The sequence below is a fragment of the Vidua macroura genome, chromosome 2 (genome assembly GCF_024509145.1).
Source record: "Vidua macroura isolate BioBank_ID:100142 chromosome 2, ASM2450914v1, whole genome shotgun sequence".
NCBI lineage: Eukaryota > Metazoa > Chordata > Aves > Passeriformes > Viduidae > Vidua > Vidua macroura.
Window position 1 is genome coordinate 102141571 of NC_071572.1, and position 25759 is coordinate 102167329.

The 25759-nt window shown below is 35.8% G+C and overlaps 1 protein-coding gene across 2 annotated transcripts in view; it reads right to left on the reverse strand.

The window, feature by feature from the left end:
* Positions 1–25759, reverse strand: part of DGKH (diacylglycerol kinase eta) — a 148724-nt gene that overhangs the window by 15121 nt on the left and 107844 nt on the right. For both annotated transcript variants that reach the window (XM_053969869.1, XM_053969870.1), the window contains 16 exons: positions 23946–24108; positions 21415–21523; positions 20971–21110; positions 19310–19394; positions 16828–16913; positions 15323–15422; positions 13814–14087; positions 13235–13363; positions 10449–10583; positions 8548–8665; positions 8003–8113; positions 7750–7846; positions 5170–5277; positions 2181–2294; positions 1757–1891; positions 507–673 (listed from right to left, as the gene is read on the reverse strand). In XM_053969869.1, the coding sequence (XP_053825844.1) occupies positions 507–673; positions 1757–1891; positions 2181–2294; positions 5170–5277; positions 7750–7846; positions 8003–8113; positions 8548–8665; positions 10449–10583; positions 13235–13363; positions 13814–14087; positions 15323–15422; positions 16828–16913; positions 19310–19394; positions 20971–21110; positions 21415–21523; positions 23946–24108 (2071 nt within the window). The remainder of the gene's footprint in view (positions 1–506; positions 674–1756; positions 1892–2180; positions 2295–5169; positions 5278–7749; positions 7847–8002; positions 8114–8547; positions 8666–10448; positions 10584–13234; positions 13364–13813; positions 14088–15322; positions 15423–16827; positions 16914–19309; positions 19395–20970; positions 21111–21414; positions 21524–23945; positions 24109–25759) is intronic.

Genomic DNA, 25759 nt, shown 5'->3' on the forward strand with positions numbered 1-25759 from the left:
GATAAAATGAATAGCAGCTTTATAAAATGTTCTGATTAAAAAAAAAAGGTTTTTTTTATCTCAGCCTGTATGAATGACTGCAGTGTCCATCCTGCTGATGTCCAACCTTCTAGAGTTGATTTCTAAAGTTTTTTTTTCCAATAATTCCGAATTATGTTTTTGTTTTGTCATAAAAAGAGAAGCTTCAATTTTTGCAAAGAAGCTTTCCAGTTTTCCATTTCAGTTGCTACTTCAGAAAGCTGGTTTTTACAAGAAAAAAAAAAACAAAAACACAAAACTACATAAATAAAGTTTAAAAAAATACATAGGGAAAGCACACAAAAAGAAGTTAAGCCTTAAAAATAAAATAACATTTTTAAATTAGAAAAAAACAACTGATATGGTGGCAACAAAACTTTAATAAAAAAACAGGGAAAATGTACACTTCTAAGTCTCTGTATGAATTTTTATTAATAATTCCATCTTAGTGTCTAGGTTGCCAATCCAATTTATTAATTTTACTGTACCTGGTAATAAGTTCTTCTGCAGCTTGTGAGCACAACTGGATCTGTGCAACTTCTTCTTCTGTAGCCAACTCAACAGCTTGCTGAGGATACAAGGGAGATCGAATGACAGGTTTGCAGGAATCATACTTCTGTTTGTCCTCCCAAGACTTCAGGGTGTTTTCAAAGGCCTAATCAAAATGAATTATATATTCAATTGATAGCACTTGAGAGTATTCATTCTCATTAAAAACTTTAATTTTGCATTTTACATAAATTGAAATTATATATTATTTTAGTTAAAATTAACAAATAAACATATGCTTGATTTAATTTTATATAAATAATACTACCTGATTAAATAATAATTTTACACCTAAAGTTTTTAAATTTAGTATAGAGAGTAAGTAACTTCTGAAAGCTTGTTCTCTGTCTCCTCCCCATAATCTTCAAAATGTGTCTTCCAAACCAATAAGAACACAAAGACTGTAATAACGGTTGGACTCAATGACCTCAAGAGGTATTTTCCAACCTAAATGATTCCAGAATTTTGTGATTCTCTAACACAAGCACACTTTGTGTGGATAGCAAGATTGAAATTCAAAACTGATACAGAATTCAAACATTAAAAATGGTGGAGAAAAACCAAAATTTACTAAAATACAGTTCAAATTCCACCTGAACTCCACCCTAAATTCAGGATCCAGCTAGTGGATGGAGAACTGAGGGGCAGTTGTACCTTTCACACCATAGTCCTAGACAAGCATGAACTCTCCAGTGGCTTTTGACTAGGTTGTACTTGTGTCTCTTCTGTCTGAGACTGGCTCATGGGGGAGAGGGAGGATTGGTAGGACAGAGAGAGAAATCTGCAGAAAGCTGTTCTGGAAAATGGACAGTATAGAACTTTGCTATTTATGCAACTGTGCTAAAATTTCCAGTGTGTGACTGGTATAGTACACCTAGAGAAAAAGAAAGAAGCAGCAGACGGGGAGGGAGGGAGGAATAGATTAAATGTTGACCATTCTTACTATATATTAATAAGAATATAGGATTAGCACTAATAAAACAAATAAAATCTAACAAAACTTTGCCACTTATACAAAATACTAATTCTCTATCTGGCTCATTATAGAAATGATATCACTGTAAGTAACTGTATGAATTATATAAATAGTAATAAAACATTTTTATAAGTACTGTTTTGTTCATATTATAACTGAAACAAATTATTACAGAAACAAATGTTAGCAATGGTAGCTCTTTCTGCAACATACTCTGTCTCGTGTTAGCATCTGAGCTCTGTTTTTATGGATGATCTTAATAACTCCTGGGGGCTGGATCCATGCCTCTCCATCGACTTGCACTGGAACCCCTTCATCACCAAGTATGGTGATCTTTACTGACCGACACTGGAAAAGAACAAACATGTTATTTTACAGGGCAATAAATACTGGTGAGACTGACAGGCCACCTGTAATCTGTTGATTACGAGGAGCTGTGGCTTCTCTCCAGAACTGTCTCAGGAATTAAGCTCTCCTATACTTCATTCATCATTGAAGACAATTTGTTACCCACTAAAAGCAAAACAATGTCAGTGCTTTATTAATGTATAGGGTGGTGGTCATCGAGAGTCCCGCTACTTGCCAGAATCCCCAGCTGCTGCCAACCATCCTGCATGCTTGCAAGTAAGCAACAAACCTGAGCTATCCTGTGGTGCTGCAGTTTGATGACTCTGGACACTGCCATCTGCATGCTGCCAAATACAGCAACAACTTCTAAGATTTTGTCATCAAATGATGGAGCTCCAAATATCTGTGAGGAAAAGAAAGTATTCCATTTTGATTGCAAATCTAGTGCTTAGATTGCAATGAAACGCAGATTCATTTACAGATTTGTTTTCAACATATAAATGCTCTAAATTCTTTACTGTAGAATAACTGTACTGTTTTTCCAAACTCATAGGAGTAAGATACCACAGACAACAGGCAAATATCGTTTAAAACAGAAATACTGATACCATTTGAAATATCTGGATGACAAGGCATATCCTTATATAGGAAGGATGGCATGTTTCAGAATGCAGATTAAAAATGTTTTTCAAGACAAGATGAAAGGCCAATTGAAATCTCTGCTTGGGTAATGTACTTAATATCTAAGAGGTTCTTGAAGGTAAATGCTTTCCTTTTCTTCTCAGAAATGCTTATCTGTTTATATTCTGAATTCTCTGGAAACCAACATCCGAGTCCATGCTCTGCTTTGTTTAACAGAGCCTTAATATTGAAGACAATCTTGTTTGTGCTGTCTAGAATTATCCACTGTTAACAAGGAAACCACTTTTGCAGGGAACAAATGTCCTTCTGTGCAGCCGAGGTGCTGAATTTCCACAGGCTCACACAAAGCTCAGGAAGTCTCACCACCTGGTGTGCTGCCAGGGAATTCAGCCTCAGGACAGATCTCTGCTGGGTCTGGCGGGTGATACCATGCTAAGATCACTTGGAGCTTGGCCATTTCATCTTGATAGGCAATAGGGAGCAATGAGGGAGAAAAATCAGCAGGAGAAATCACTCCAGTAAGAGTTTAATGGGTAGGGAGATCACCTCTCTGAGCATACTTGGCAGTATGCCCTCAGTTGGCACCTTAGGCAGAGTAAACCGCATCAGTAACACCTGAGACCAGACTGGAGAAAATCACAGTTTCTCCATCTGATTTTTTTTTCCAGTTTAATGGAATTTTTTCCATTTTTCACAGGAATATATGAACATCTTGAAAAGAACCAAGATCATGATTCTGCTGTTCCACGAGAAAAAGTGTGCAGAGTTCTTGATCCAGTAACCGACATTTATAGGGCTAGTTCTGGCTTGTTCTAGTTCTACTTGTGCTAAGAAAAAGTAGTTGTAAAATTTCTTTTATTTTGTGCCACCATTTCAGCAAAAAGACAGGAAACACTCAACTAAGTCTTCTGCTGTGTCTCTCCACCGGTAATATCTGTACTGAAAAACAATCTCTTTTTTCTCCTTTCTTTTCTTTTAAAGGCAAAACAATCCCTATGGACCAACATTCAAATTGACTCCTTTCCTCTTGCCGGTCATGTTTCCAGCCTGTCTTCTGGACACCAAAATAACATGCCTTAACAAGCCATGCTCATGCCAGTTAGGGTGCAGATGCCCTGCTTGGCTCACTGCTAATGTTTCAGCAAGTCAGAGCTGTCAAGGTAACATCTTTCATTTGTCCAGACAACCAAAGCAGCACTTCAGACCACCACCACCACCACCTCTTGATGAAGAGTCATTCAAGACTGCACTAAAGCAGTGAACTATGCTCCTGACTTTGTCCAGAACAAACATGTCACTCTGCTGGCACATCTGCTCACTAGAAGACTAATAATATCAGTAAAAATGCTCCAGGACACACACATTTGCTGTATAACAGTATGAAAGCTGGGACAGATCTTCTCTCTCACTGAAGCAGTACAGGGAGAAAAAAACCTTCTGAACAAGTGCTGACGAGATGTTAAAGCTTTCAAGTTCTGACTATGAACATGGACTATATATAAAAGCTTTAGATATCCATTGCCAAATATAAACAGAATTTCAATCTTCTACATATACCAAGAATAAGAAAAGAACACTAAAACATGTCTAAATTTCTTTTTTTTTACTTTTACATATGTGTATATATATGAACATATATAAAGCATACATATACATATGCAATTATATATGTAATATAAAATATAAATGTGCAATTTTATATAATAGATATTATAATACATGATATTATGTTACATATGTTATATATAGGTATGTTTATATGTATGCATTAAAAAATGAAAGGATAAAAACTCACAAGAAACATAAAACCTTTTGGCAAAACAGTCCTGGATTGTCTACATCAAAATCACAAGCCAGTTTGCAAGTACAGTTTTAGGTGATTCAGACATCACACACTAAGTCAGGACATGCAGATTAGGATAATCTGCTAGTAATTACAGTTGGTGCACTGTGAGTGAAGTGGGTAGGGGCAGTAACATGCTGTAAGGCATGTAGGGAACCATGTGGTGAAATGTTTCTTAGGAGTTGAAAGAAAGAAGGGGAAAAAGGTACCTTAAAGTATTTTAAAGTTTCATTGAAAATAAAATTCAAAAACCAGTTTACTACCCCCACTAAATTATCAGTCACTATATGCATCAGTCTTCACTTTCTGAATCACCATCCCTCACAGCAAAGGTGTTTGAAGAACAGGAGGAAAATTAAGCTATAAACTTTGACTGATTATCCTGTCTACCTTGTTTGTTGTTAAACTATAGCAAACAGAATCTATGCTTTGAGAAACCTTATTTACAGGCATCTGTAAAACAATATAGAGAGAAATTACTTGTGCCTCTGTTTATAAAATTAATTTCTAAAAATACCCATAGAGCCATTAAAAAACAAAAGCATTATGCTTTATTATGAACATTTGCTGAAATGGACATGACAGAAGACAATGGACAGTAAAAATTCATGGAATATATTTTCAACAAAAATACATTCAGCAAGACAATACAGTTTGTACTGAAACATCCTCCTCAAATAAGAGTTGTTATCCAAACTATATGCTACTACTATTAAAATCAAGTGAGAAGAGCAGTTCATCATATTTATTGCTGGTTTTGCCCAGAAGGTTAAGTCTTTTTAATGCTACTTACGTCATCTTCTTTGGTTCCGCCCCAGAAATTAGTCCCACCAGCATAGCTGGGAATGTTTAGCACAGCTATGCCCTGCAGGCTTGGAAGGGGGATGTACTGTCCATCACACTGTAAGGGATAAAAGCTCCTTCAGTACATAAATAATACAATAAAGATAATCAGTAAAAGAGTAATTTTTAGCACAGGAAGCTAGGAGAGAGTCATTAAGAGGTCTGGTACAAGACTACTTCCTTCATGCAATGAAGCACCTCTAAAACAAACCCCTTCTTTCCAATCTTAGCACTGACTTTTGCAGAGGTGAAAAATATGTAGATCTACACGCTGCATTATCTACAGCAGTGATGCTTCATGAGTCTTGAAATAAACATTTTCACATCCCTTTTTATGAAATTTCTCATGCACTTTGACCATGGTCTGTCCATCAAGGATTAAAAATCTTTTGCAGTAAGATAGCCAATCTTCCTGCGTCCACACAGTAAGATTGCCAAGGACATTACAAAAAGATTCATTTATACATTCAGGAACTAGTCTTCCATCCTATACCAGCATTCCCAAAATTGCAATAGCGACTTGTTATTTAGTCAAATCCATTTAAGCTAAGGGTGGGGGGGGGGGGGGTGGGTGTCAAGAATATACAAGAATATTTCTGGCACAGCCACAAACATGTGGTTAGCTGTCAGTGTTTGCATGTATTGTTGACTTCCTGTAAAAATAACTTCACTCTCCTCCCAAAAGTGCAAAGACAAATCTAGGACTGACCCCACAGGTGTCACCCTGGCTGTAGATGGGAGTTGTTGATTTTGCAGGTAAGAGGTCGCTCTTATTTCCCACCATCCAGTCATTCCTTCTTACTGCTTTATCTCCCAAAACAAATAAGCAACTCCATGTCCTGCTCAACATGATCATGGCATGGCATCAATCTTACTTTTGGCCAAGAGTAAGTTTACAGACATCACTGAAATCACTCTTGACTTACAGCAGTACAGCTGCCTGCAGGGGGAAGCCCAATGATCTCAAATCATTCCACTAGGAGTCAAAAGTGCAGTCCTGCAGCAGTGCCACAGGCATGGAATTGAAACAAGTTAGAAACACAAGGTTGTAAATGCTGGACCCATTATGGACCATGAAGTTGCAGGTCAAGCTGCCTTTAATGAAGATTGCTAGATGACTGCACATTAACAGTCCACAGAAGGATCTTAAAATTATACAAATAAAAAAGAAAATGTAAAGAAATAAGGACAAAATCTATAGGACAAATCTTTATCAGGAGGAGAAAGAGATGCAAATTATTTCCAGAATGTGCTTAGTGCTCTCTTTTGTGATTTAATCTTAGCAGCAAGACAGAATGTAACATTTTAATCAAGATGTGTCAGTATCCAAAATATGGTGTGATATAAATAGATGCTGCACAGCAAAATAGATTTGTATTACAGTAGAAGTCTGCCTCTAGTGCCTGAATATGCAGGCATAATATATCCAATAATATGCAAGGCAACAGTAAATGGGAAATTTTTACTTGCTGACTTACAGGAATATTTAAAAAAAAATTATGGAAAGGTCAGCAGTATTATTGAATCTTATTTGAATCCAATTCAAAAGATCCTTAAATTAGAATTCTACCTGCAGTATACATAACATTCTCTACTGGCATTATAGTTGCTAACTACTGCATAATTCCTTGATAATTACTCAATCCTTAGCTAACAGCAATCTGCTGCTACCAGAAAAAAATCCTCCTAAATCTCAGAGTGAGAAAGAGCTCCAGTAACCTAAAATTATTCTTTCAACTTAAAAGTTATCCTCATATAAATATCATAAACTTCTATATGAAATAGTTAGCATGAAATAAAAAGAAAAATTATATATGTTCTCTGTCAAAATCCACCTTAGATATTCTTTGGGTGAAAAGAACAGTAACCATCCTGTAGTCTTTTTCTGCATTTGGGAATCATTTATATTACCTTTAAATTCCCATGTCAAAGACAGATTTTATTTTAGAACTTAAAAGCCAAAAAAATAACTATGTTTAGACATGCAATTTGTTGTTGCTTTGATAATATCTTGCTTTTTTTGTGTGAATACTAGAGAAGGTCTCTACTGATGTAGCTGGGCTTCTTGTGATGCACATTCAGAATCTCCTCTCTTTGTCAGTAATTTTTTACTATTTACATGCTCTTCCTGTATGTGTAGCTTTCAGATAATTTAAATTGAACCTGAAGGATTAAGACTCCTTATCTCTTTTCTTCTCTTTTTTTTATGGTTATTTCTGTGGCTGCCCTTAAAACCTGGTCTGTCTTTTGATACAGTGAACGTTAAGAAATATATCCTACCTACACAATTTATTATCATTTTTCAACACAGTAATTACAAAAAACATAATACTGGGTATTTTGTGATCTTAAAGTACTGACATTTTAGTCAAAAACATGACTTGGAGGACCAACTTTTACATAGCACTTCTTTACACAGTGCCTTTGAGGTCAGCTTGGGTTGATGCAAGAGCGATAACAGGTTTCAAAAATAAACACTAATTCTTCACTACACATTGTGCAAGCAGCTCTCTCCATAAAAAAAATTTACCTCAAGTTGAACTTTTTGTTCTAGGTTCTTGTAAGTTCTCTGCAATAGCTCTTTTGTCCCAAGAACTCCATACCACATCATGTTTTTCGTCCGACTTCTGAAAGCAGGCAAAACAAGTTTCACATATTTGTATTTCACATTATTGTGTCTTGTATTTGTAAAAAAAAATAAATTAAGAAATTCATATAAAGGGGTAAGAAAAGAAAAGAGTGGAAACATCTTGGCTCTGTTACTGACAGAGCAATTATATTACCTGCATTTTTCAGGGTGCTCTTCTCGCTTATTATTAAATTCTAGTGAAATTTTTGCATCTAACCCAATTCCAAAGTAGTTGTTCATGACACATTTTTCTGAATATCCCTCCCTGTTAGAGGCAAAGAGAAAATCAGGTGTACATTTGTACAGAACGTGGATAAACAAACATCTTTGACCAAAACTGTGATTCATCACAGAACAGAATATAAACTAAGATACTTGAAGAGATCCTTCCTCTGAATCTTCCTAAGTAAACTGGTTTGGGCTAGAAAATCCAGCTCTGAAAGATTACTGTCCTCCTTCTCCAGGTGAACAAGGGATAAGTGAGCAAATGTCTCCCCTTATTTTCAGCTGCTGCAAAAAAATTTGCACTGCTCATAACTAACCCAGTACAATCTAGCCTGTTTTCAGACTTTGAGGACTACTGCCAAATGATGGCAAACAAGAACTTCATAATGCAAAAAAATGAGAGACTACAAAAATATAAGAAGGATGCCCTTAAGGAAAGCAAAGTAGTACATTTAGAAAAAAAATATTTCTTACAAGGAATCTGGATCCGGGTCAATAAACGGCGTAGCACCAAATGGATCGATGTTTGCTAGCAACATTTTGCTAATAATTGAACTTCCTGCAATGGAAGCAGCTAGACCAGCCCTTAAACCTGATTAAAAAAGAAAAAAAAAGAAAACAACAACAAAACAAAACAGAAAGAAAATAATAAAAAAAATTGTATTTGATAAATAGAAAAACATATAATATAAGCCACATACTGAGAAACAAAATTCATTAAATCTGTACAGGGAAAGATTGTAATTCTATCTCAATTTTTACTACAACTGGTTATCTTTTCAGGTCTCTGGCTCTCTTAAGCAGAAAGGCAGCTATGCTGCATTGTGGTGGCTCTCAGGTACCACCATGGAGAAAGAAAAAAAAAAACAAAGGAAATTTAGGGTTTCAGGCCAACACTCACTGGCTGGTATAGTAACCAAATGGGTGACCTAACATCCAAAAAGACTGCTAGAGCTTTTCATTCAGTTTAATCTTCATCTCCTAACTGTCCATGATTTTTCTTTTGTCCTATCCTTTGGAAGCATACATAAGGAATAATCTTACCATTTTTACAACAGGCAGACCCATAGTTTAACTTAATTTGTGAAAAGATTAGGGCCTCAACATGCCTGCTTTGACTAATATCAATTTCAGTCTACAAAATACTCTGTAATGCATGCAAACAAAGCAAAGTACTAACAGCTTTCACTTAAATTTGCCTAAAGAAAAAACATAAGCTTGGTTCCACTGTGCTTTATTAGCTATACTAATAAAGTTAATTAAAACAGAGTTTTACTAGTGCTCTCCAGTATTAATTCCATTTGGAGCAGAACAGATATTTTTTCATCTGTCAATTGAATTTAGGTAAGAACAGATTTTTTTCCCGTTTTATAGAGCAGCTTTGTGTGGTTTCAGTTATCCACTTCCAGAGAGATATCCACAGACAATTCTTACTCAGAGGGTTGAACTTTACACAGCTTTGTCCCTCAGCTTCTTCATCCTAATGCATTGATTAGGATAAATGATAGAAGAATTTGGGGGTACCCATGGATGAAAAATTGGATGTGACCTGGCAATGTGAGCTTGTTGCCCAGAAAGCCAAACATGTGCTGGGCTGCATCCAAAGCAGCATGGCCAGCAGGGCGAGGGAGGGGATTCTGCCCGTCTGCTCTGCTCTGGTGACACCCCACCTGCAGTGCTGCATCCAGCTCTGGGCTCCCCAACATAAGAAGGACATGGACCTGGTGGAACAAGTCCACAGAGGGCCCTAAAGATGATCAGAGGTCTGGAGCACGTCTCCTGTGAAGACAGGCTGAGAGAGCTAGGGTTGTTCAGCCTAGAGAGGAGAAGGCCCCAGGGAGAATTTATTGTGCCTTTTCAAAATATAGAGCAGGTTTATAAGAAAGATTGAGACTTTTCACCAGGGCCTGCAGTGACAGGAGGAAGGGCAGTGGTTTTAAACTCAAATAGGGTAGGTTTAGATTTGACCAAAGGAGGAAAATGTTTGGGATGAGGGTAATGGGACATAGGAAGAGGTTGCCCAGAGAAGCTGTAAAAGCCCCACCAATGCAAGCGTCCAAGGTCAGGCTGAATGCTTTTCTGAGCAACCTGATCTAGTGAAAGATGCCAGTGCCCAGGACACAGGGCTGTACTAGATCATCTTTAGAGGTCTCTTCCAACCCAAACCACTGGGCAGTTCTATGATCCTGAATATTACTTTTCACCCTCCAGAATCAAATGCGACACTTCTGCTACTTCTGGTGTTGTGCCAAATGATCAGAAATATTCTACATTATTATGCATTTTCTCCTATACAGTATCACACAAAGATGTGCATGTCGGTTCAAACGAATTCAGGGCATGAAGTAAAAGTCATTATTTGACAGCAAGCTTACCTGGGCAGATAATCCTCGTGTTAAGTACTGGGAGGTTTTCCTTGCTTGCTGCCAAAGCTGGAGCAGAGAAAGAACCTGTCTGGGAATGGATACCTCGGCTTGTACGTCTGTCAGGAGATCTTGGTGCAGTTTTAGCTGTGCAGAAAAAACAGAAGTAAGAACACTAATTAGACCTATTATGACGTTACCAATACATAATTTTTACAGCCCTGAAAATACATCAGAAGCATTAAGTTAATCTGTTACCACTCCATGACAAAAGTCCTTCCCCCTCACACCACAGTTTTTCTTCTAAATACAGTAAGAAAACTCAGAAACAGATCAGGTGACAAACACGAATTAGAATGAGCAAGTGTGCATGGCACTCCACATGATGAGTTCCCAACTTATACTTCAAGCTACCAGCAGAAGTATTATAGGTACATATTTAAATGCAAATATGTTCATATAATGTATTATATCCATCTTAAAATGCAACAGTATTTAACACTGCAGTAAGCTTCTGATAAACATATTACAGAAATAATTAAATTTAAACTTAGATTTCATCTGTTTACTTATAAATATACACATATTATACAGTATATTATAATTTATAACAATTTTAATATAGGTAGTTCCATGTCTTGTAGGTTAGAAAAGCTATCTCATCAACACCTATACTATTTTCTTCAATCAGATAAAATGGGCCCATGCCTGCATCAGATGCTGAAAAAATCAGAGAAAACTCTGACATTTTTATTTACAGCCAAACTGAAAACTGCAATTAGGAGGACTAGCACGAAGACAATAGCAGGGAAACAGCACCAGGAATGTGGTGGGAAGCATAGAATGCATCCTTTTCAGTGGCAGGAGTCAGACAAATCAGGTCATGTCAATCATAACTTAGCCTGAGAGTAACATGGGTGTACTGTATGAAGATACTAATGGAAAGAAAATCTTGAGTGGGAAAATCTAGAGACAAAAGGATTAACTAGAACAAGGGTTTAGACATTGTGTTCACATCACTTCAGGCCAGGATTTGCCCACTGACGGGGATTTTTTAAAGTGATGATAATTTAACATAGAACTGTAAGTGGAATGGCAAATTCTTAACTTTCTTGTATCCATGAGTAAGATGACACACCTTTCTGAATGACCTGCTGAAGTCAAACAGAAATTATTATACACAGGACAAGGAAAAGTGGGTAAACTTTTCTGGATTGTTTTATACGAAAGGATTGACCAAGGACCAAAAATCATCTCCTTCTGACTTTAACACTTGCATAACAGCCATAGAAGTTATCACAAAATGCTACAACATTGCATGGTAGCAATACAACACATTGATTTGTATCAATGCATGACAAAACACTGTAATAATGTCAAAAAAAAAAAAAAAGGAATAAAAACAGCAAGTGATATCTAACAAGAGTCATTAAATATTTAGATGAAGGTATTAACATATGGAAAAACATTATCTTCATCAAATGACCAGGAAGATCCTTGGAGGGTAAAATATAATACTCAGAAGAAAATTTACATTCATTTTTCATAATACTACTGAAAAATTCACAACACTGTTCACACAGTCTGTTCTCTCTGTACTTGCAAACAAGGCAGTTGTATTAAATGGGAAAATCAGCAGAGCAGCTGTTCTTTATTTGACAGATGAGACTCACGGGAATAACTGCAATAAAGATAAACTTTTGCTGTGAATGCTCTGATAAAAACAACAGAGCCCTAATGAGTAAAACTGATGTTTCAGCAGCGATAATTGAATTCATGTTCCATGCTTTGTCCCTAAACATCTATCATCCAGTGACAGCATTAATATGCACTCTATTCCACACACATAAGAATAACACAGCTCCCCATTAGATGCAGAAATTATACCATCAAGAAACTAGGAGTTCAATAAAGTTCTAGACCTGAATATCTTTATTATACAGTTATGGTAGTAGGATTGGGTCATCTGTAGGGCCAGCATCCTCTATGAGCTGCTACTGAAAAGGGACAACCAACAGGCATTGATTCCTATAACCAAGAGAAAATAAAAGTGACCAGTGAAGAGACAATCACTGGAGAAAGCCTGACATGTTTCTGGAGAAAACGTGAGGTCCTGGGTCAACAGCCCAGTGTCTCATTTCCAAAGTAGGAGCTACAGACACAGGCACCAGCTTCAGAGCAGAGCCATGTGAGGACAATTTTTGAGGATTTTAGTGTGGGTTGGGGTGAAAAAAGGAGATGCAAATCCCAAAATACTTCTCTCATTTTAACCCAAGAAGTTGCTCACCAAGTATCTAGAAGATGAGCTTTGATACCTACCAGCTACCATTCTTTCTCTATGACTCACACATCATCTTGTGGCCTCACCAGTAGTGCTTCACTGTCCATTTTGATAATATGGAAAAGACTGAAATTTCCACTGCTAAGATGCAGCTTTTCTAGAACTTCTATGTAGCTTGAGAATCTCAGTCTATAATTGAGATATGCTATTGCCACCATCACCGAGGCTCTAGTCTTTCCTCAGGTTCATGTAGAAAGGTGAGTGTAAACACTGGATTGAATTCAGGCACTTCTCTCCCCAACAAGTGCCTTCTCAGCTTTGTAAATACGTTCCAAAAGACTGTTCATCTATTATTTCCCACATTTTTCACTTAACTTTTATTTATTCAAATCTATTAGAATTTGTGAGTAGTTTCCAGTCAAACAGGATGCTAGTATTTTTAATTATGGAACCAACTATGCTCCAAATACAACTAAAAGGAAATGGAATATTTCTATTTTATTCCTAAATTACTCACTTGATGGAGACTCAAGTTCCTTTGTATCTTCCTCTTTTTCCTCTTCTTTAGATTCATCCAATTCTTTGCTGTATTCTACTGGAGATTGGTTCACTTGTTCTTCACTATGAGCATTCTGCTCATCCACAACTGTTATTAAGAGAAAAGACAAAATTTCAAAGATTCTAAAGAAAAACTGCATACATTGAAATAAGCACCTTTTTTTGTAGCTTTTAGTTTTAAAATATCAACAAAAGAGTTCTATCGTCAATTCAGTGAAAAAGTCAGTCAATTCTTTACCAGCTGACAAAGATTTGCTGTCAGAAATTTTCATTTTGTGGAAGCTAATAAGTAAAAGAAATGCTTCTTATATGTGCACACACACACATAGATAAGTAGTCACACCTGCAGAGTCATCAACATTCAAACAAGCTGCATTTCTTTTCCTTGCAGCTTGTAATAAGCACATAATTTTATCTATGTAAGAATATAGGAATCAAATTTTATAATGAAAATTATTCCAGCTAGACAAACAAACAAATAAACATCATTTTCCTATCCTATTCTACCAGTCTGGATCAAAATGTTGCTGATGTGCACCTTTTTCTGCTTGTTCAATGATCTGCCTCACAGCCTTCTTCAAGCTGTTTGCTCGGAGCATTAACTGCTGCCTTGGTTTGAAGAGTTTCTGGGAAGACTTTGAGACACACTCTGCTAATTGCTCTTTACTTTCAGACAAGGATTCTTCACTTGAGAACTCCTCTGGTTCTTCTTCCACAATGGGGGGAGCAATGCCTGGGAGAATGGGAGCAGCCTGGGCTTCTGTGTGAAGAGCCTGGAGCAATAGGTCCAGCTTTTCATTTAGCTCTGAGCACTAAGACAAAGTGGAAAAGACACACACACATTAAAAAAAATTCGACAGTGTCCATGTGAATATTTTCAGGAAACACAGTACCAGATTACATTTGAAACTGCAGGTGTCTTTAGTGTCTATGTAATTCCTTGTGTAAAATCCAAAATGAGGTTCAACATTTCGGAATATCAGATTATGAGTGGGTCTGTTTTGCAGACCCTGTGACATTCAATCAGATTAGAGCAATTATAATAGAAATCCCCTACACTTAGATTCAAATAATATTCCATGCTAAACTCAGCCTGCCCCATAACTGTATGGATTGCATTCTACCCCTCTCCCAGTGACTTGCAGCACAGAAAACCACCAGAGATTTGTCCATACATGGTTTTTCAGTACCGTTTTGAGAGGTATCTATCAGCTGTTAGACTGAGACACATGTGTTTTCTTTGTTTTTTTGGGTTTGGGGTTTTTGTTTTGTTTTTGTTTGTTTTTTTTTTTTTAATACAGCCGTACATTTTAGCAAATGAGTTGTCACACAGCAAGTGGCTCAAGCCAGAATCAGACTCTGTCAAATGCCTCTCCCCCACACTAAGTAACTGTTCTCTCTAGGTACACAGGAAAAGAAAGGATTTTCTGTGCCTAGGAGAAAGAAAACACTCTCTGGCCTTGGAAGAGTTAAAAAGAAAAAGTAATTTTCTAAAATGTGCACCAGATAGAAACGTGAACCACAAATTGCCACTTAGCAAGTACATTTTCTGACTGTGGGATTGCCAAGGATTTTGTTTTCTTCTTTTCTTTTCAGCTCATGTAAATTTTGTATCTCATACCAAATCCTTCTGTTGTTTTCTTTCCCAATGTTTTTGCAACATGAGCTCTGTATTTTGCAGCTTAAACCACTATTTTTAACATTGTGGTCTTTCTCCCCTTCATTCTTGCAGCATGCTCTTCATTATCCCATTGTTTTCCTGTAGCTAACTTAATCCCTGGAAGTATAACTAATGCAAAAAGAAATCCTTTTATCTCTATGTATGCTACCATGAACTTTATCCTTTATGAAGAAAGAAAGTGTAAACAGTTTAAAGAGATCTCAGAGTTTAAAGATGGTTTGGAAATAATTAACTCTATGCTTTGAACTCACTGGTTGAAATGAAAGCCAAGCTGGGCATTCTAAAGCAAAGTGAAAATTAAACACCCATGAGCTATAAACTTTAAGAACCCAACAACTTTAAACCTGAATGTAGTCATAGTCTTACTTTAATGGCCATGGCATCAGCTTCCTCTGCATTTTCCATTGGTTTTTCGTAAGTCTTCCCTATTTTGGCAACAAAATCCTTTACAGTTTCACATAATATTCTTCAGGTAAAAAAAAGGAGAGGGAAGAAATCAAATTAAATTAAACAGATATGTTTTGAATATTAAATTCTTATGGCAATTTATGTATATGTACACTGCTATGAATCATTCTTATTGGAAACTGAACTCCATGATCATACTTGCAAATTAGATGACACTCTTTTCCATAGTTTCCAAAATTGAACTGATAAGCTTTCAAACAAAAACTCTTTCACTTAAGCCTTGGCATACTTTGTATCTCAGCCTCTTATCTGAAATAAACATGACTGATTTTATCCACTCCCCTGCTTGTATACCTTCCCTAGGAGAGGACTTAGCAAACTTGCATTCCCTTTGGTAACTTCAAACACAGTCATGCAAATTCACATGGAAAGTTGGAACTGAAAAACCATGGAGAAAATCTACTGACTTTAAGGAAACACTTCTTAGATGAAAGCATATGGCCACACGCATCCCATTGCACAGCTCATGCTTTTGAAGCATATCTGTGCAAACTACAGTGGCTGCAACGAATTTTCACTGTGTAAATCAGAAAAAGACTTGGTTCTTGTTACCTGCACTGCAGACAGACAGCAAACTTACTAATGAGGTGAGGATAATTGCTTAGTACTGTTCATCTGGTTGTATTTTTCTGACAAATTAAACAGATTTAACAAGTACAGTACCGATTTAGAATCTGGAGTTAATAATATCCTGCAGTTTAATCTTCTACATGTGCTATGTATAGTTTAAAAATGAAATTTTGTTAGCTTGCTTTTACGAGAAAAAAAAAGATGTGATGACATTCAGAGGTATTTTTAAAGATTCTATGACTGGTCTTTTGCATATTGCAAAACATAAGTTTTTTTCATACAGAAGGTATACACAGAACAGTTCTGATTTCAGTTGATGCCCATGATTTGTCAAATTTCTCTCACTTCAAAATGTTTCAGTTTGGGGAAAAAATCCCATTAATGTCCTAAATCAGTATTGATTGAACTGAGGGCTACAACAAAGCTAGCTAAGCTAAAGCACTGCTTCAGACTGGTGAAATTGTTTGTCCTCTAAACATATGCTTTTCAAAAAATAGCCAGAAGAAATGCAGTGTGAAGTAGATCACATCTATACATTAGTAACAGTAAGTTTTGTATTTAAGCCGTGCACTGATTTGGAATGATTTAACATCATTTTATATTGATATTGTGCGATTACTTTTTACATTTAGTATTACGCCATCCATTACAACTGTACCATCTAAAAATTTCGCAGAAAAGAACATCCACTCTAAAAGATATAAATCAAGATATATTAAGCCAAGCCAGTTGGCCATCCATAAGAAACGCAGGCTTAGACAGAATGCTATTATGGTGATGATGTTACACAAGGAATTTATCCCCCACATTGTACATAAAACTGATTGACTCACTTGGCAGATGATATGACAACTGAATGCTGATCAGAATTGAGAATTTTTGCAAGATGAGCAGCAACTGAATCCTCATAAGCAGATATCTGAAAATAGAGAGAAAAGAAACTTCAATTTTCACGCATTCCAGCAGTTTAACACCAAGTAGTGAGTTTAAACACCTCAAAAATAGCAGGATTTCCATTTCAGATCTAATACAAGGCCAAGTGTCTGGCAATAAAGATTCTATGTGCATACTCTATTTTTTGTTTCAGATGTTAAATATTCAAAGTTAGACTGCATCTGAGAACTTGATCCACAGTTCTTTTTCTCCTGTAGAGAAAACAGTAAGTTATTTCTAGGCTAAAATCAGTCTGTGAGGAAGAAAAGAATCTACCTTCTCATATTTATAACAACCTACATTTTTATAATCTAATATCTTTTACTTCCAAAACAAGCAAAGCTTTCCTCAAACAAATTGCTCAATAAGAACAAGTCTAAAGTTGGCAGTTATAATCTGGAATTTTCACTTTACTGTCAGGTGGGCTCTCACTTCCCAAGAACTATAACTGACAAAGACTGTCAAACTGGTATAATGTTATCAAAACTAGTCCTCAAGGAGCAAACCATTTAGGGCTTATTCTTTGCAAGAACATTAAAAATGAGAAATTACAAAATACTCGGGAACTGGAGTACTTGGAATGGATCAAAAATGCATCCTCACACACCATATCCTATCTCAAAATAGCTTTGGATCCAATCCTCAATTTTAAAAGAAAATTCTAATAACATTCCAAATCCAAAGCTAAAAATAAATACAGTTCTGACAGCTCCATTTAAGAATCTCTTGAAACCTCTTAGCATGCTTTTGTCTTTGATTGAACAGGCAGATATACCACTTCTGTTTTTTTCTCCTAAAACCCAGCCTTCATCACAGGACTCTGACATTGAATCAGTTTTCATTTCAAAGGAGAAAACAAAACATAAACATCTGATCTGTAAGAATGAACTACTGTTTTTCAAACATCAGTACAAGATTTCTGGAAACCAATAGGAATTAGTCTCCTGAAAATGCAGGAGGTATTAAAGGGAAAAATAAAAGAATCAAATATGTACTTCCATTTGCTTTTCAAACTGTGGTATAATCCAACACCTACTATAAGGTTAATTATTATTTTTTCTGAAATAGCCTAACTCAGTAAACAATGTAAAAAACCCATTAAAATAGAGATTTAACAGGGTAATCAAAAGCAAATGGTTTTGTCCAACTCAAGTATTGACAGGTAATATAGCCTACAGAATACATTTTCTAAAAAAGCAGTTTTATATGAGCAAGCAGTTCCTTCCATTTTCAGAAGGGTCTAAAAAAGTTTCAAAGCCAGAAATAACTGGAACAAAATGATGATGAAGACACACTTGAAAATTTTAACTCTCTTGAAAAATTAGAGGCGATAAAGCCTTAATCTGCATTGCTGACACCAGAAGGAGAGCTGTGTGTAAAGCAACCCCCTTAAAATTCCAGCCTTTTTGCATCTCTATATCCAGCAATCCATCAAAGGTTATAACCTCCTTGCCAATTAAAAGAGCCTGAATTATTAAATTGTTCAAGAGACTGCTGATTAATTATAGCTTCTCAAGTACTTTTGAGCTACAGTTGATATGCATTAACTTTCTTGGGAATATATTATTTTCTCATTTTCAGTCAGACTTTTCATGCCAATTAATTTGATTAAAGCATCTCCCTCTCTCAAAATTGAAACCTCATCAGCTAGTACAAGCACAAATCTAGTCTGGAAGACAGACTTAGCTTTTCTTTGATGATGCTTAGGATTTTGAGCTCTCTCAATGAACAAAGAGAAAGTTGGGTGATGTCACCTGATCAGACTCCAGCTGTAAAACACCTCTGTCTTTCTTTAGGAATACAACCCTTGCCTCCAGAATGCTGGGGGCTTTTTCTCAATGCTTAATCCAAACTCAACATAGCAGACATTTGCTTTTTTATGTTAAAAAAAAGTATTATAAGTATTTTTGTTTATTATCATAGCATATATATTATTGTACAGTAACATAGCACTAAATCATATTATTATATACACAATTATATATAATATATACTCAAATATAAGAATTATCTAAAATATATATAGTATATAGTATACTATATAGTATTATATTTCATAATAATATGACACTAGATTACATTCTTGTTTAACATGCTATAAATTCACGTTCTAACACATACTAAAATACACATATATATCCAGGAAGAAATTTTTCAGACAGCATTGCTAGAAATTCCTTACCTTCATTCCTTCTAGGTTAAATAATATAGAACTGGAAACCTTACTTACTTGAGATACACAGCAAGAAAAGGCCTTAATTCAGTTCAGTTAGCAGATCACCAAACATCTATTTTTCACACAAATGCTTCAATTATGGCTATTGTCATCCCAGAAGCTCCAAGTTAAGTACACAAAACAACAAAACAAAAGTAAAAGTGCACCTGGCACTCCTCTGATTCGTCTGCAGTCACAGGAAGAATAGAAGGCTTTGCTGGTAATTTCAGTTCATATGACATTATACTCCACCTGAAAGAAACATAAGTTTCCAGACTTAGTTGTACATTCTCTCCACTATATTAACAAAAAGAAAATTCATTGTCACACCACAGAATAGCTATGTATAAAAAAATGCAGTTTAATTTGTAGTTGTAAACTATATGGGTGAAATAATTACAGAGATTAAAGAGTTATTAAATTAGAGATTAAATGTAATCATTTGTTTTATTACTCAGATTATTTTTTAGTGATTTGATTATCAGTCTCATCTGTGAAAATCTCATGGGGCATTCAATATAGGGAATAAAGATTTTCTGGAAAAAAGCATTCACATTATAAAAGAATTTGTGTAAACATACAGCAGAAGTCAAAGGAAACTAGACATTTTGCTAAAGAAAAATCTTTAACATGACATTAGCTTTCCATCTCAACTAGAGGAGGCAGGCATGAAAACAAAGCAAATGATGAAGTGTCTTCTTTGATGTATATATATTTTTTTTTGTGTGTGGTACAGGACAGCACTTGACAGCATAGAGAGTATGAAACTACTGATAGCAACAACATCCTTCAAAGCCTGCTGAAAAGAGCAAGTAATCACTGCAGATGGGCCTTGGGAGCAAGTCTAATGAAATTAGACCAAAAAATGAAACAAAGTATTTTTTCACTACAGAAAAAGGGAAATATGATTTAAGCTACAAGTTTTTCAGAATCTGAGGATCAGTAACAAGCATTTCTCTACATACGCTGCTGTAAAGCAATTAAGTAGTCTGCAGAAAAGCTTAAAATAAAAAAAGGCTTTTTTTCTCTATTTCATTAAAATAACCTAAAGTAAAATCCCTTATGATGACATTCAAGTGTTTGGAACTAGAGCAAGGAAAGAGACACTCATGAGAGAAAGGAATAGCGTAAGAAATACTCCTCTCAGAAGCAGTGCTAGACTTCCATTGGAACAACACAGCCATCATCATCTCTGGTTTTGTTTTTTTTTTTAATGGGAATTTCTGCCTTTATGGATGAACATTATATGAAACAAGGAGTGGGAAGATCTCAGTTTTTTTACTGAGAAACTGCCTCAAACAGAAATATTAGTCATGGGTCCAATTAGCCCAGCATCTTGTCAACAGCTGATGCCTCAGGAAAGCGTGAAAGCACACAAGGTGAGTTTTCCCCACAACCAAGGACAAAGTGCTCAGGTGTTTTCTAAATAAAGATGCCGCCATGAATGGTGTTTAATAAGCATGCATGGAGCCCCTAAAATTGCTCAAATCAGCTTTGAATCGAAACAATTTCTTCATGCTCACAACTTCTTGTAACAGGCAGTTATGCAATTCCTTGAGCCATGCAATAAGCTGTCAACTTTTGAACATATTTGGACAGCACACTTCCCAGTTCCATCAACCACTCATCCCTCTGACTCTTTAGCTTAAAAAGCAGCCTAAAGAGCTGTCCCCATCACAACTGCAGCTTCCTTCATGATTAAGACCTGCACTCAAAAAGCAAACCCACTGAACACCAAGTCTCCAAGATGGATTTTAGGCCATCAGAAACCCAAATAAATACAATTTAAATCTCATAGTAAATTATGCATATGCACATTTAGGTTTACCTGTCTAACATTTTCGTGCTGGCTCGTTCTAGTTTTTCCAAAATCTGAGGAAGTTGTGTATCATCATCACAGGATCCTCCCCAACCAAGGACACGAGCAAGGTCATTTCCAGTACCAAGGGGTAACACTCCTAACTGACACTGAAACACAACACAGGAACAAATCTACTACTGAAAACTAGAAAGAAAATACAAGTAGTTACAAATGCTTGTTATTTCAATCAACAAATGTTAATTTCATCGCTGATGTCTAAAGCCTGTAAATCAAATTGTGCTATTCTGCTACAACTCAGCCAGTTTATTACAGTGAAAGCTTTCATTAAACAGCAACTAGTGAGTTTGCTCCATACACAGAGATACAACAAAGAACCAAGTCAAGGAAAAGGTAAGCACACAAAATTAAGCCTAGTCAGTCTAGGCAAGGAAAGTAAATATGCACACTTGCCTGCTTGTGCAAGCTGAGCTTATCAATTTCTGACAAGACCCAACCCACACTTCCATCGCCACCACACACAAGAATCCTGAAGTTGTCAAACTTCTGAAATAACCGCAAACTGCAGAGAAAATGAAGAGCTAGTTACATCCATTAGCAAGAGAACAGTGACATTCATTAGCAATTGTTACAAGAAAATATTATGCACAGCATCTTTATATCCTTTTATTGTTGTGGGGTATGGGGATACAACCGTCTATTTAATTAACCTATCTGCAGCCCATCTGTCACTGTATATTCCACTTATACTGACATTTCTGATAAATAACATGCCAAGTTATTCTTTAAAAAAATCCCTTGATATTGTTTTCAGGATTTTATAAGTCTGATTTTATTAATATTAAAAAAAAAAAAAAAACAAATTTAAGTGATAAAATTGCAACTGCTCCATGCTTCTCACTTCAGCTAGAAGCATAATGCACCACTGGGGATTTTTCACAAGAGGGTGAGACACAATGACAGGATGTGCTCCACAATACAAGTGGGCTTTTGTGGGCACAGGGCTAGTTAGCCCTGTAAGGATCATTGAGAGCAATTCTTAAACATAAGGAGATCACAACAATACCCAACAAATATTACAAGTATTTAATATTATATCCTTAAAGTCATATGCTGCTTTCACTTCCTATTGCTCTTCCTCCTTTTCTCTGACTTTTAACACCTACATAATACAACATGTGGACAGTACAGAAAAGGAGGACAAGAGAGACAGAAAATGCAGAAAGATAAGACAGAGGAAAAGGAAATGAGATATGAAGAAGCAGGCAAAAGGTAAAAAACAACAGAGACTTAAACTAAAAAAAAAAAAAAAGAAAAAAATTGGAAAGTATAAACTCTTAAAATACTAACAACAAAGATATTTATTTTTAATGCATGTTATTTTCCAGAAGATGTATAATTTCTGAACCATTTCTAAAAAGCAACATATCAAGATCACAAATTTTTGAGGCATTCCTATTTTTCTTGAGAAAATAAAGTCAGTTGAATACGATGGGCACATACCTATTCAGAAGAAAAGACGCAGATATTTAAGGGGGAAAAATGTTGATACCAGAGCAATTTTCCTATCCTGAGAAAAAGGAGAAAACCCCTAGAAATACACTGTCTCACAGCATGCATTTCTGGTTTTTAGATGAACTAGAAAACAAGAAGACATCAGTGTGACCTGATGGACTACTAAGGACCTTAGTCCTTGCTAAGGACCTCTCCTTGGAAACTGTTTGGGAGAAGTACTTAAAAAAAGTACCCAACATGAACTGCAATTTCTGTGCAAAATCAAAGTGAGCCATCTCAGTCATGGTAGAGCTAGATGAAGGAAGAGAACTTGCAAACATATTTTTCAGACTGTCTCTTTTCAAAGACTGTCTAATCAATTAAGACAAATGTTACATGTCATTATTATTACATGAACAAAATGCTAGCTAAAAGTGACTTGGATTCAGCTCAGATTATCAGGGTTATAATGAAAAGAATATTACAATTCAGAGTTAATATGATGTGTCCATAACACAGTACTAATTCTTATAATCCACAGCTGTAACCAATTATATTTGTATTATTTATGTGTTGCATGAACTGAATTTTTGTGGATTTGCTTCATCTACTTTTTATCATTAAGTATAATTCTGCATCTTTAGGAGTACAAAAATTAGTGCTTCTAGTTGCTATAACTGGTATTATTAGGCCATTTAACCACATCACTATATCTGAGTGGAATTGAGTTAGGCAACAGAAATATGGGCACGAATTTTATCTTCATGAATGTGCAAAGATGATTGAGTTGAGGCCACCACTATGCAAATTTCATCACTATCTCTCCAACAATCAACCCTTAGATTTTGGGGAGCCTGGTGGTTTTAATTGTGTTCTTCCTCCAAATTCTTTGGGACGGTCATTTTCTTGACTATTTGCATATGTTGCATAAAGCATATTTTGGATATACTTTTCAGATGAAAAATTTTTCATGTACTTGTCCGTTAACCCACTGCAGACCCCGCTGCTGACATTTGTGTTCAGAATTTTAAAAGATACAGAGCACATTTAAACAATAGTCTTATTCCACAGCTACACACAAAAAGGTTAGAGGAATATCAGAATTATGCATGTGAAATGGAAGAAAAGCACCTGGGCAACTGTGCACAAAGGCAAAATCAAAGTTCCTGTGATACAGGAAAACATCTGAACATCTGTAACAGTTTTGAGCCTTACCAGTTAACAGAAGTCAAAGCTAGCCAAGAGCTTTTGGTTTTGAATTTTTGAGCTTTTCTAGAAGGAAAATGTTATTCTACAAACCCTTCATGCACTGGAATTTATTTAGGAAATCTGTTGTCTCTTAGATTTTAATTAGGAAGCCAGAGTAGATATTGGTGATAGAATTATAGCAACAAGGGGATATAACACTATAAAGCAAGGGGAACACAACACTATACTTTGCACCTAATTCCCTTGTGGAAAGGCTTGCTCAAGGTTTCCAAGGTCATTACCCTAAGTGAGGTCCTCCATTCATTAAATCGAAGACCTGAGCTGGATTTAACGACTGTTTGAATCGACGAAGAAACTTTACTCCCTGATTGTCTCCACTCTTTGAGTTAACAAAAACTAAAAGAGGACTGGCACAGGATGGCGGGCATGTGGCTTTCCAGAAACCTGTAAACATAGTTAGAAAGAATGAAATAAATAAGGTTTCCTAATATGAACAACACAAAAAGAAATCATGGAAAAGAGGAAGATAGGGATGAAAGACAAAAGGACTACATATTTTCATGCAAAATGTAAATGCTAAACTCAGTATTAGTCCTGCAAGGAAAACATAATTGCATAAGATTTACCAATTCTTTTTTTGTTTGTTTATTTCTGGTATTTTCAGTGCCTAGATTTAGTAAAATCCTGAAGACAATAGATTTATTGTTTTTCAACTGCTATTAACCTTTTAGAATACTTCTGAAGTCTCATCTTCACAGATTATTATCACATAATTGAATATATATATTTCAGTTACAAGTGTTTGGTTTTCAATCTTATTTTGCTTTAACTTTACTGGGTTGAATTGGATCATTCATGTCTGTATGAGCTTTTTAAGAGTACTCACAGATTTTAAAAGTTACTTGTACTCAGTTCCTCCCAGGTGGGACGTCACATAGGAGCCTTTTTTTCAGACTAAGTTTATACTATTCAGTATAACAGAATCACTGAACAACAGAAGACCTTCAGCTGTGATTCAAAGCTTATTAAGGCCAGTGCAGGTCTTAACTAATTACAGCAGGCTCTCTACAAGGTCCTTAGTCAGAAGCACTAATGGACACTGTTGTCACTAACATGACTGGTCCATGGAGGTAATGGTTTCCCAGCTACACTCCAAAATCAGACATCACATGTATAGGTTTTGACATTTGTCTCTGGCAGTATTAAAATGATTATGTTGTTTTCAATTACTAAAAAAATACTAAAGCTACAAATAAAAAATTTCATTAAGGGATGCTAATTTAATTCCACATTATCATAATGTCTAATTTCAAATAAGGTTTGATTAATTAATTTAAATGCCAAGAAAACTAATTTCACATATTGAACAATCTTCCTGGCATAAGCAATAAATGACAGCATGATGTCTAAGACACCACAAAGCAAATAAATAGAGTGAATACATACAGCATACACAATTACTTTTGCTAACTTCATGTAACAAAATACATTTAATTGCGTTCAAGATGTTGGTCTACTTTACCATTGACACAAACTATAAAATTAAAGCAGTTAAGATTTTGTGATACTTCTTTTTTAAATCCACTCTCTGCCTTGAAGTTAAGTCTCCCTCTGTTGATGTGTCTCTAGCCGGGACCATCAAAAAGCATCTCTGAGTTTTGAGCATTTGCTGGGTTTTATCTGTGCATTGCAGGATTTTTACGCTGCTTTTCTTTAAAAAAAAAAAAAAATTAGAGAAGCCATGGAAGCAATTCCTCTCTTAAGCCTGGTAAAGTAGTTGTTGGATCTGAGCTGTTCAGCTAACTTATCTCTGCATAATGCAAAATTATCCAAAATTTGACAAGTCACAGAAGGAGTGGTGTATGCCAGGCTGGCATCAGCCCACTTTATCTGAGAACTCTGATCATTCACTTGAAATGTTTCTAAGGGTCATAAGCAAAATGGAAGTAAATTTCTGCTGGGGCAACTTTGAAAAACAGTTGAATAACTCTCTAAAAACCTGCACAGAAAATTATACTTCTCTCTAAATTTGCAGACTGCATTCACCTGCTCAGCTGAAGGATTTTAGCCTTGTTTATTTGCATGGATCTCAATA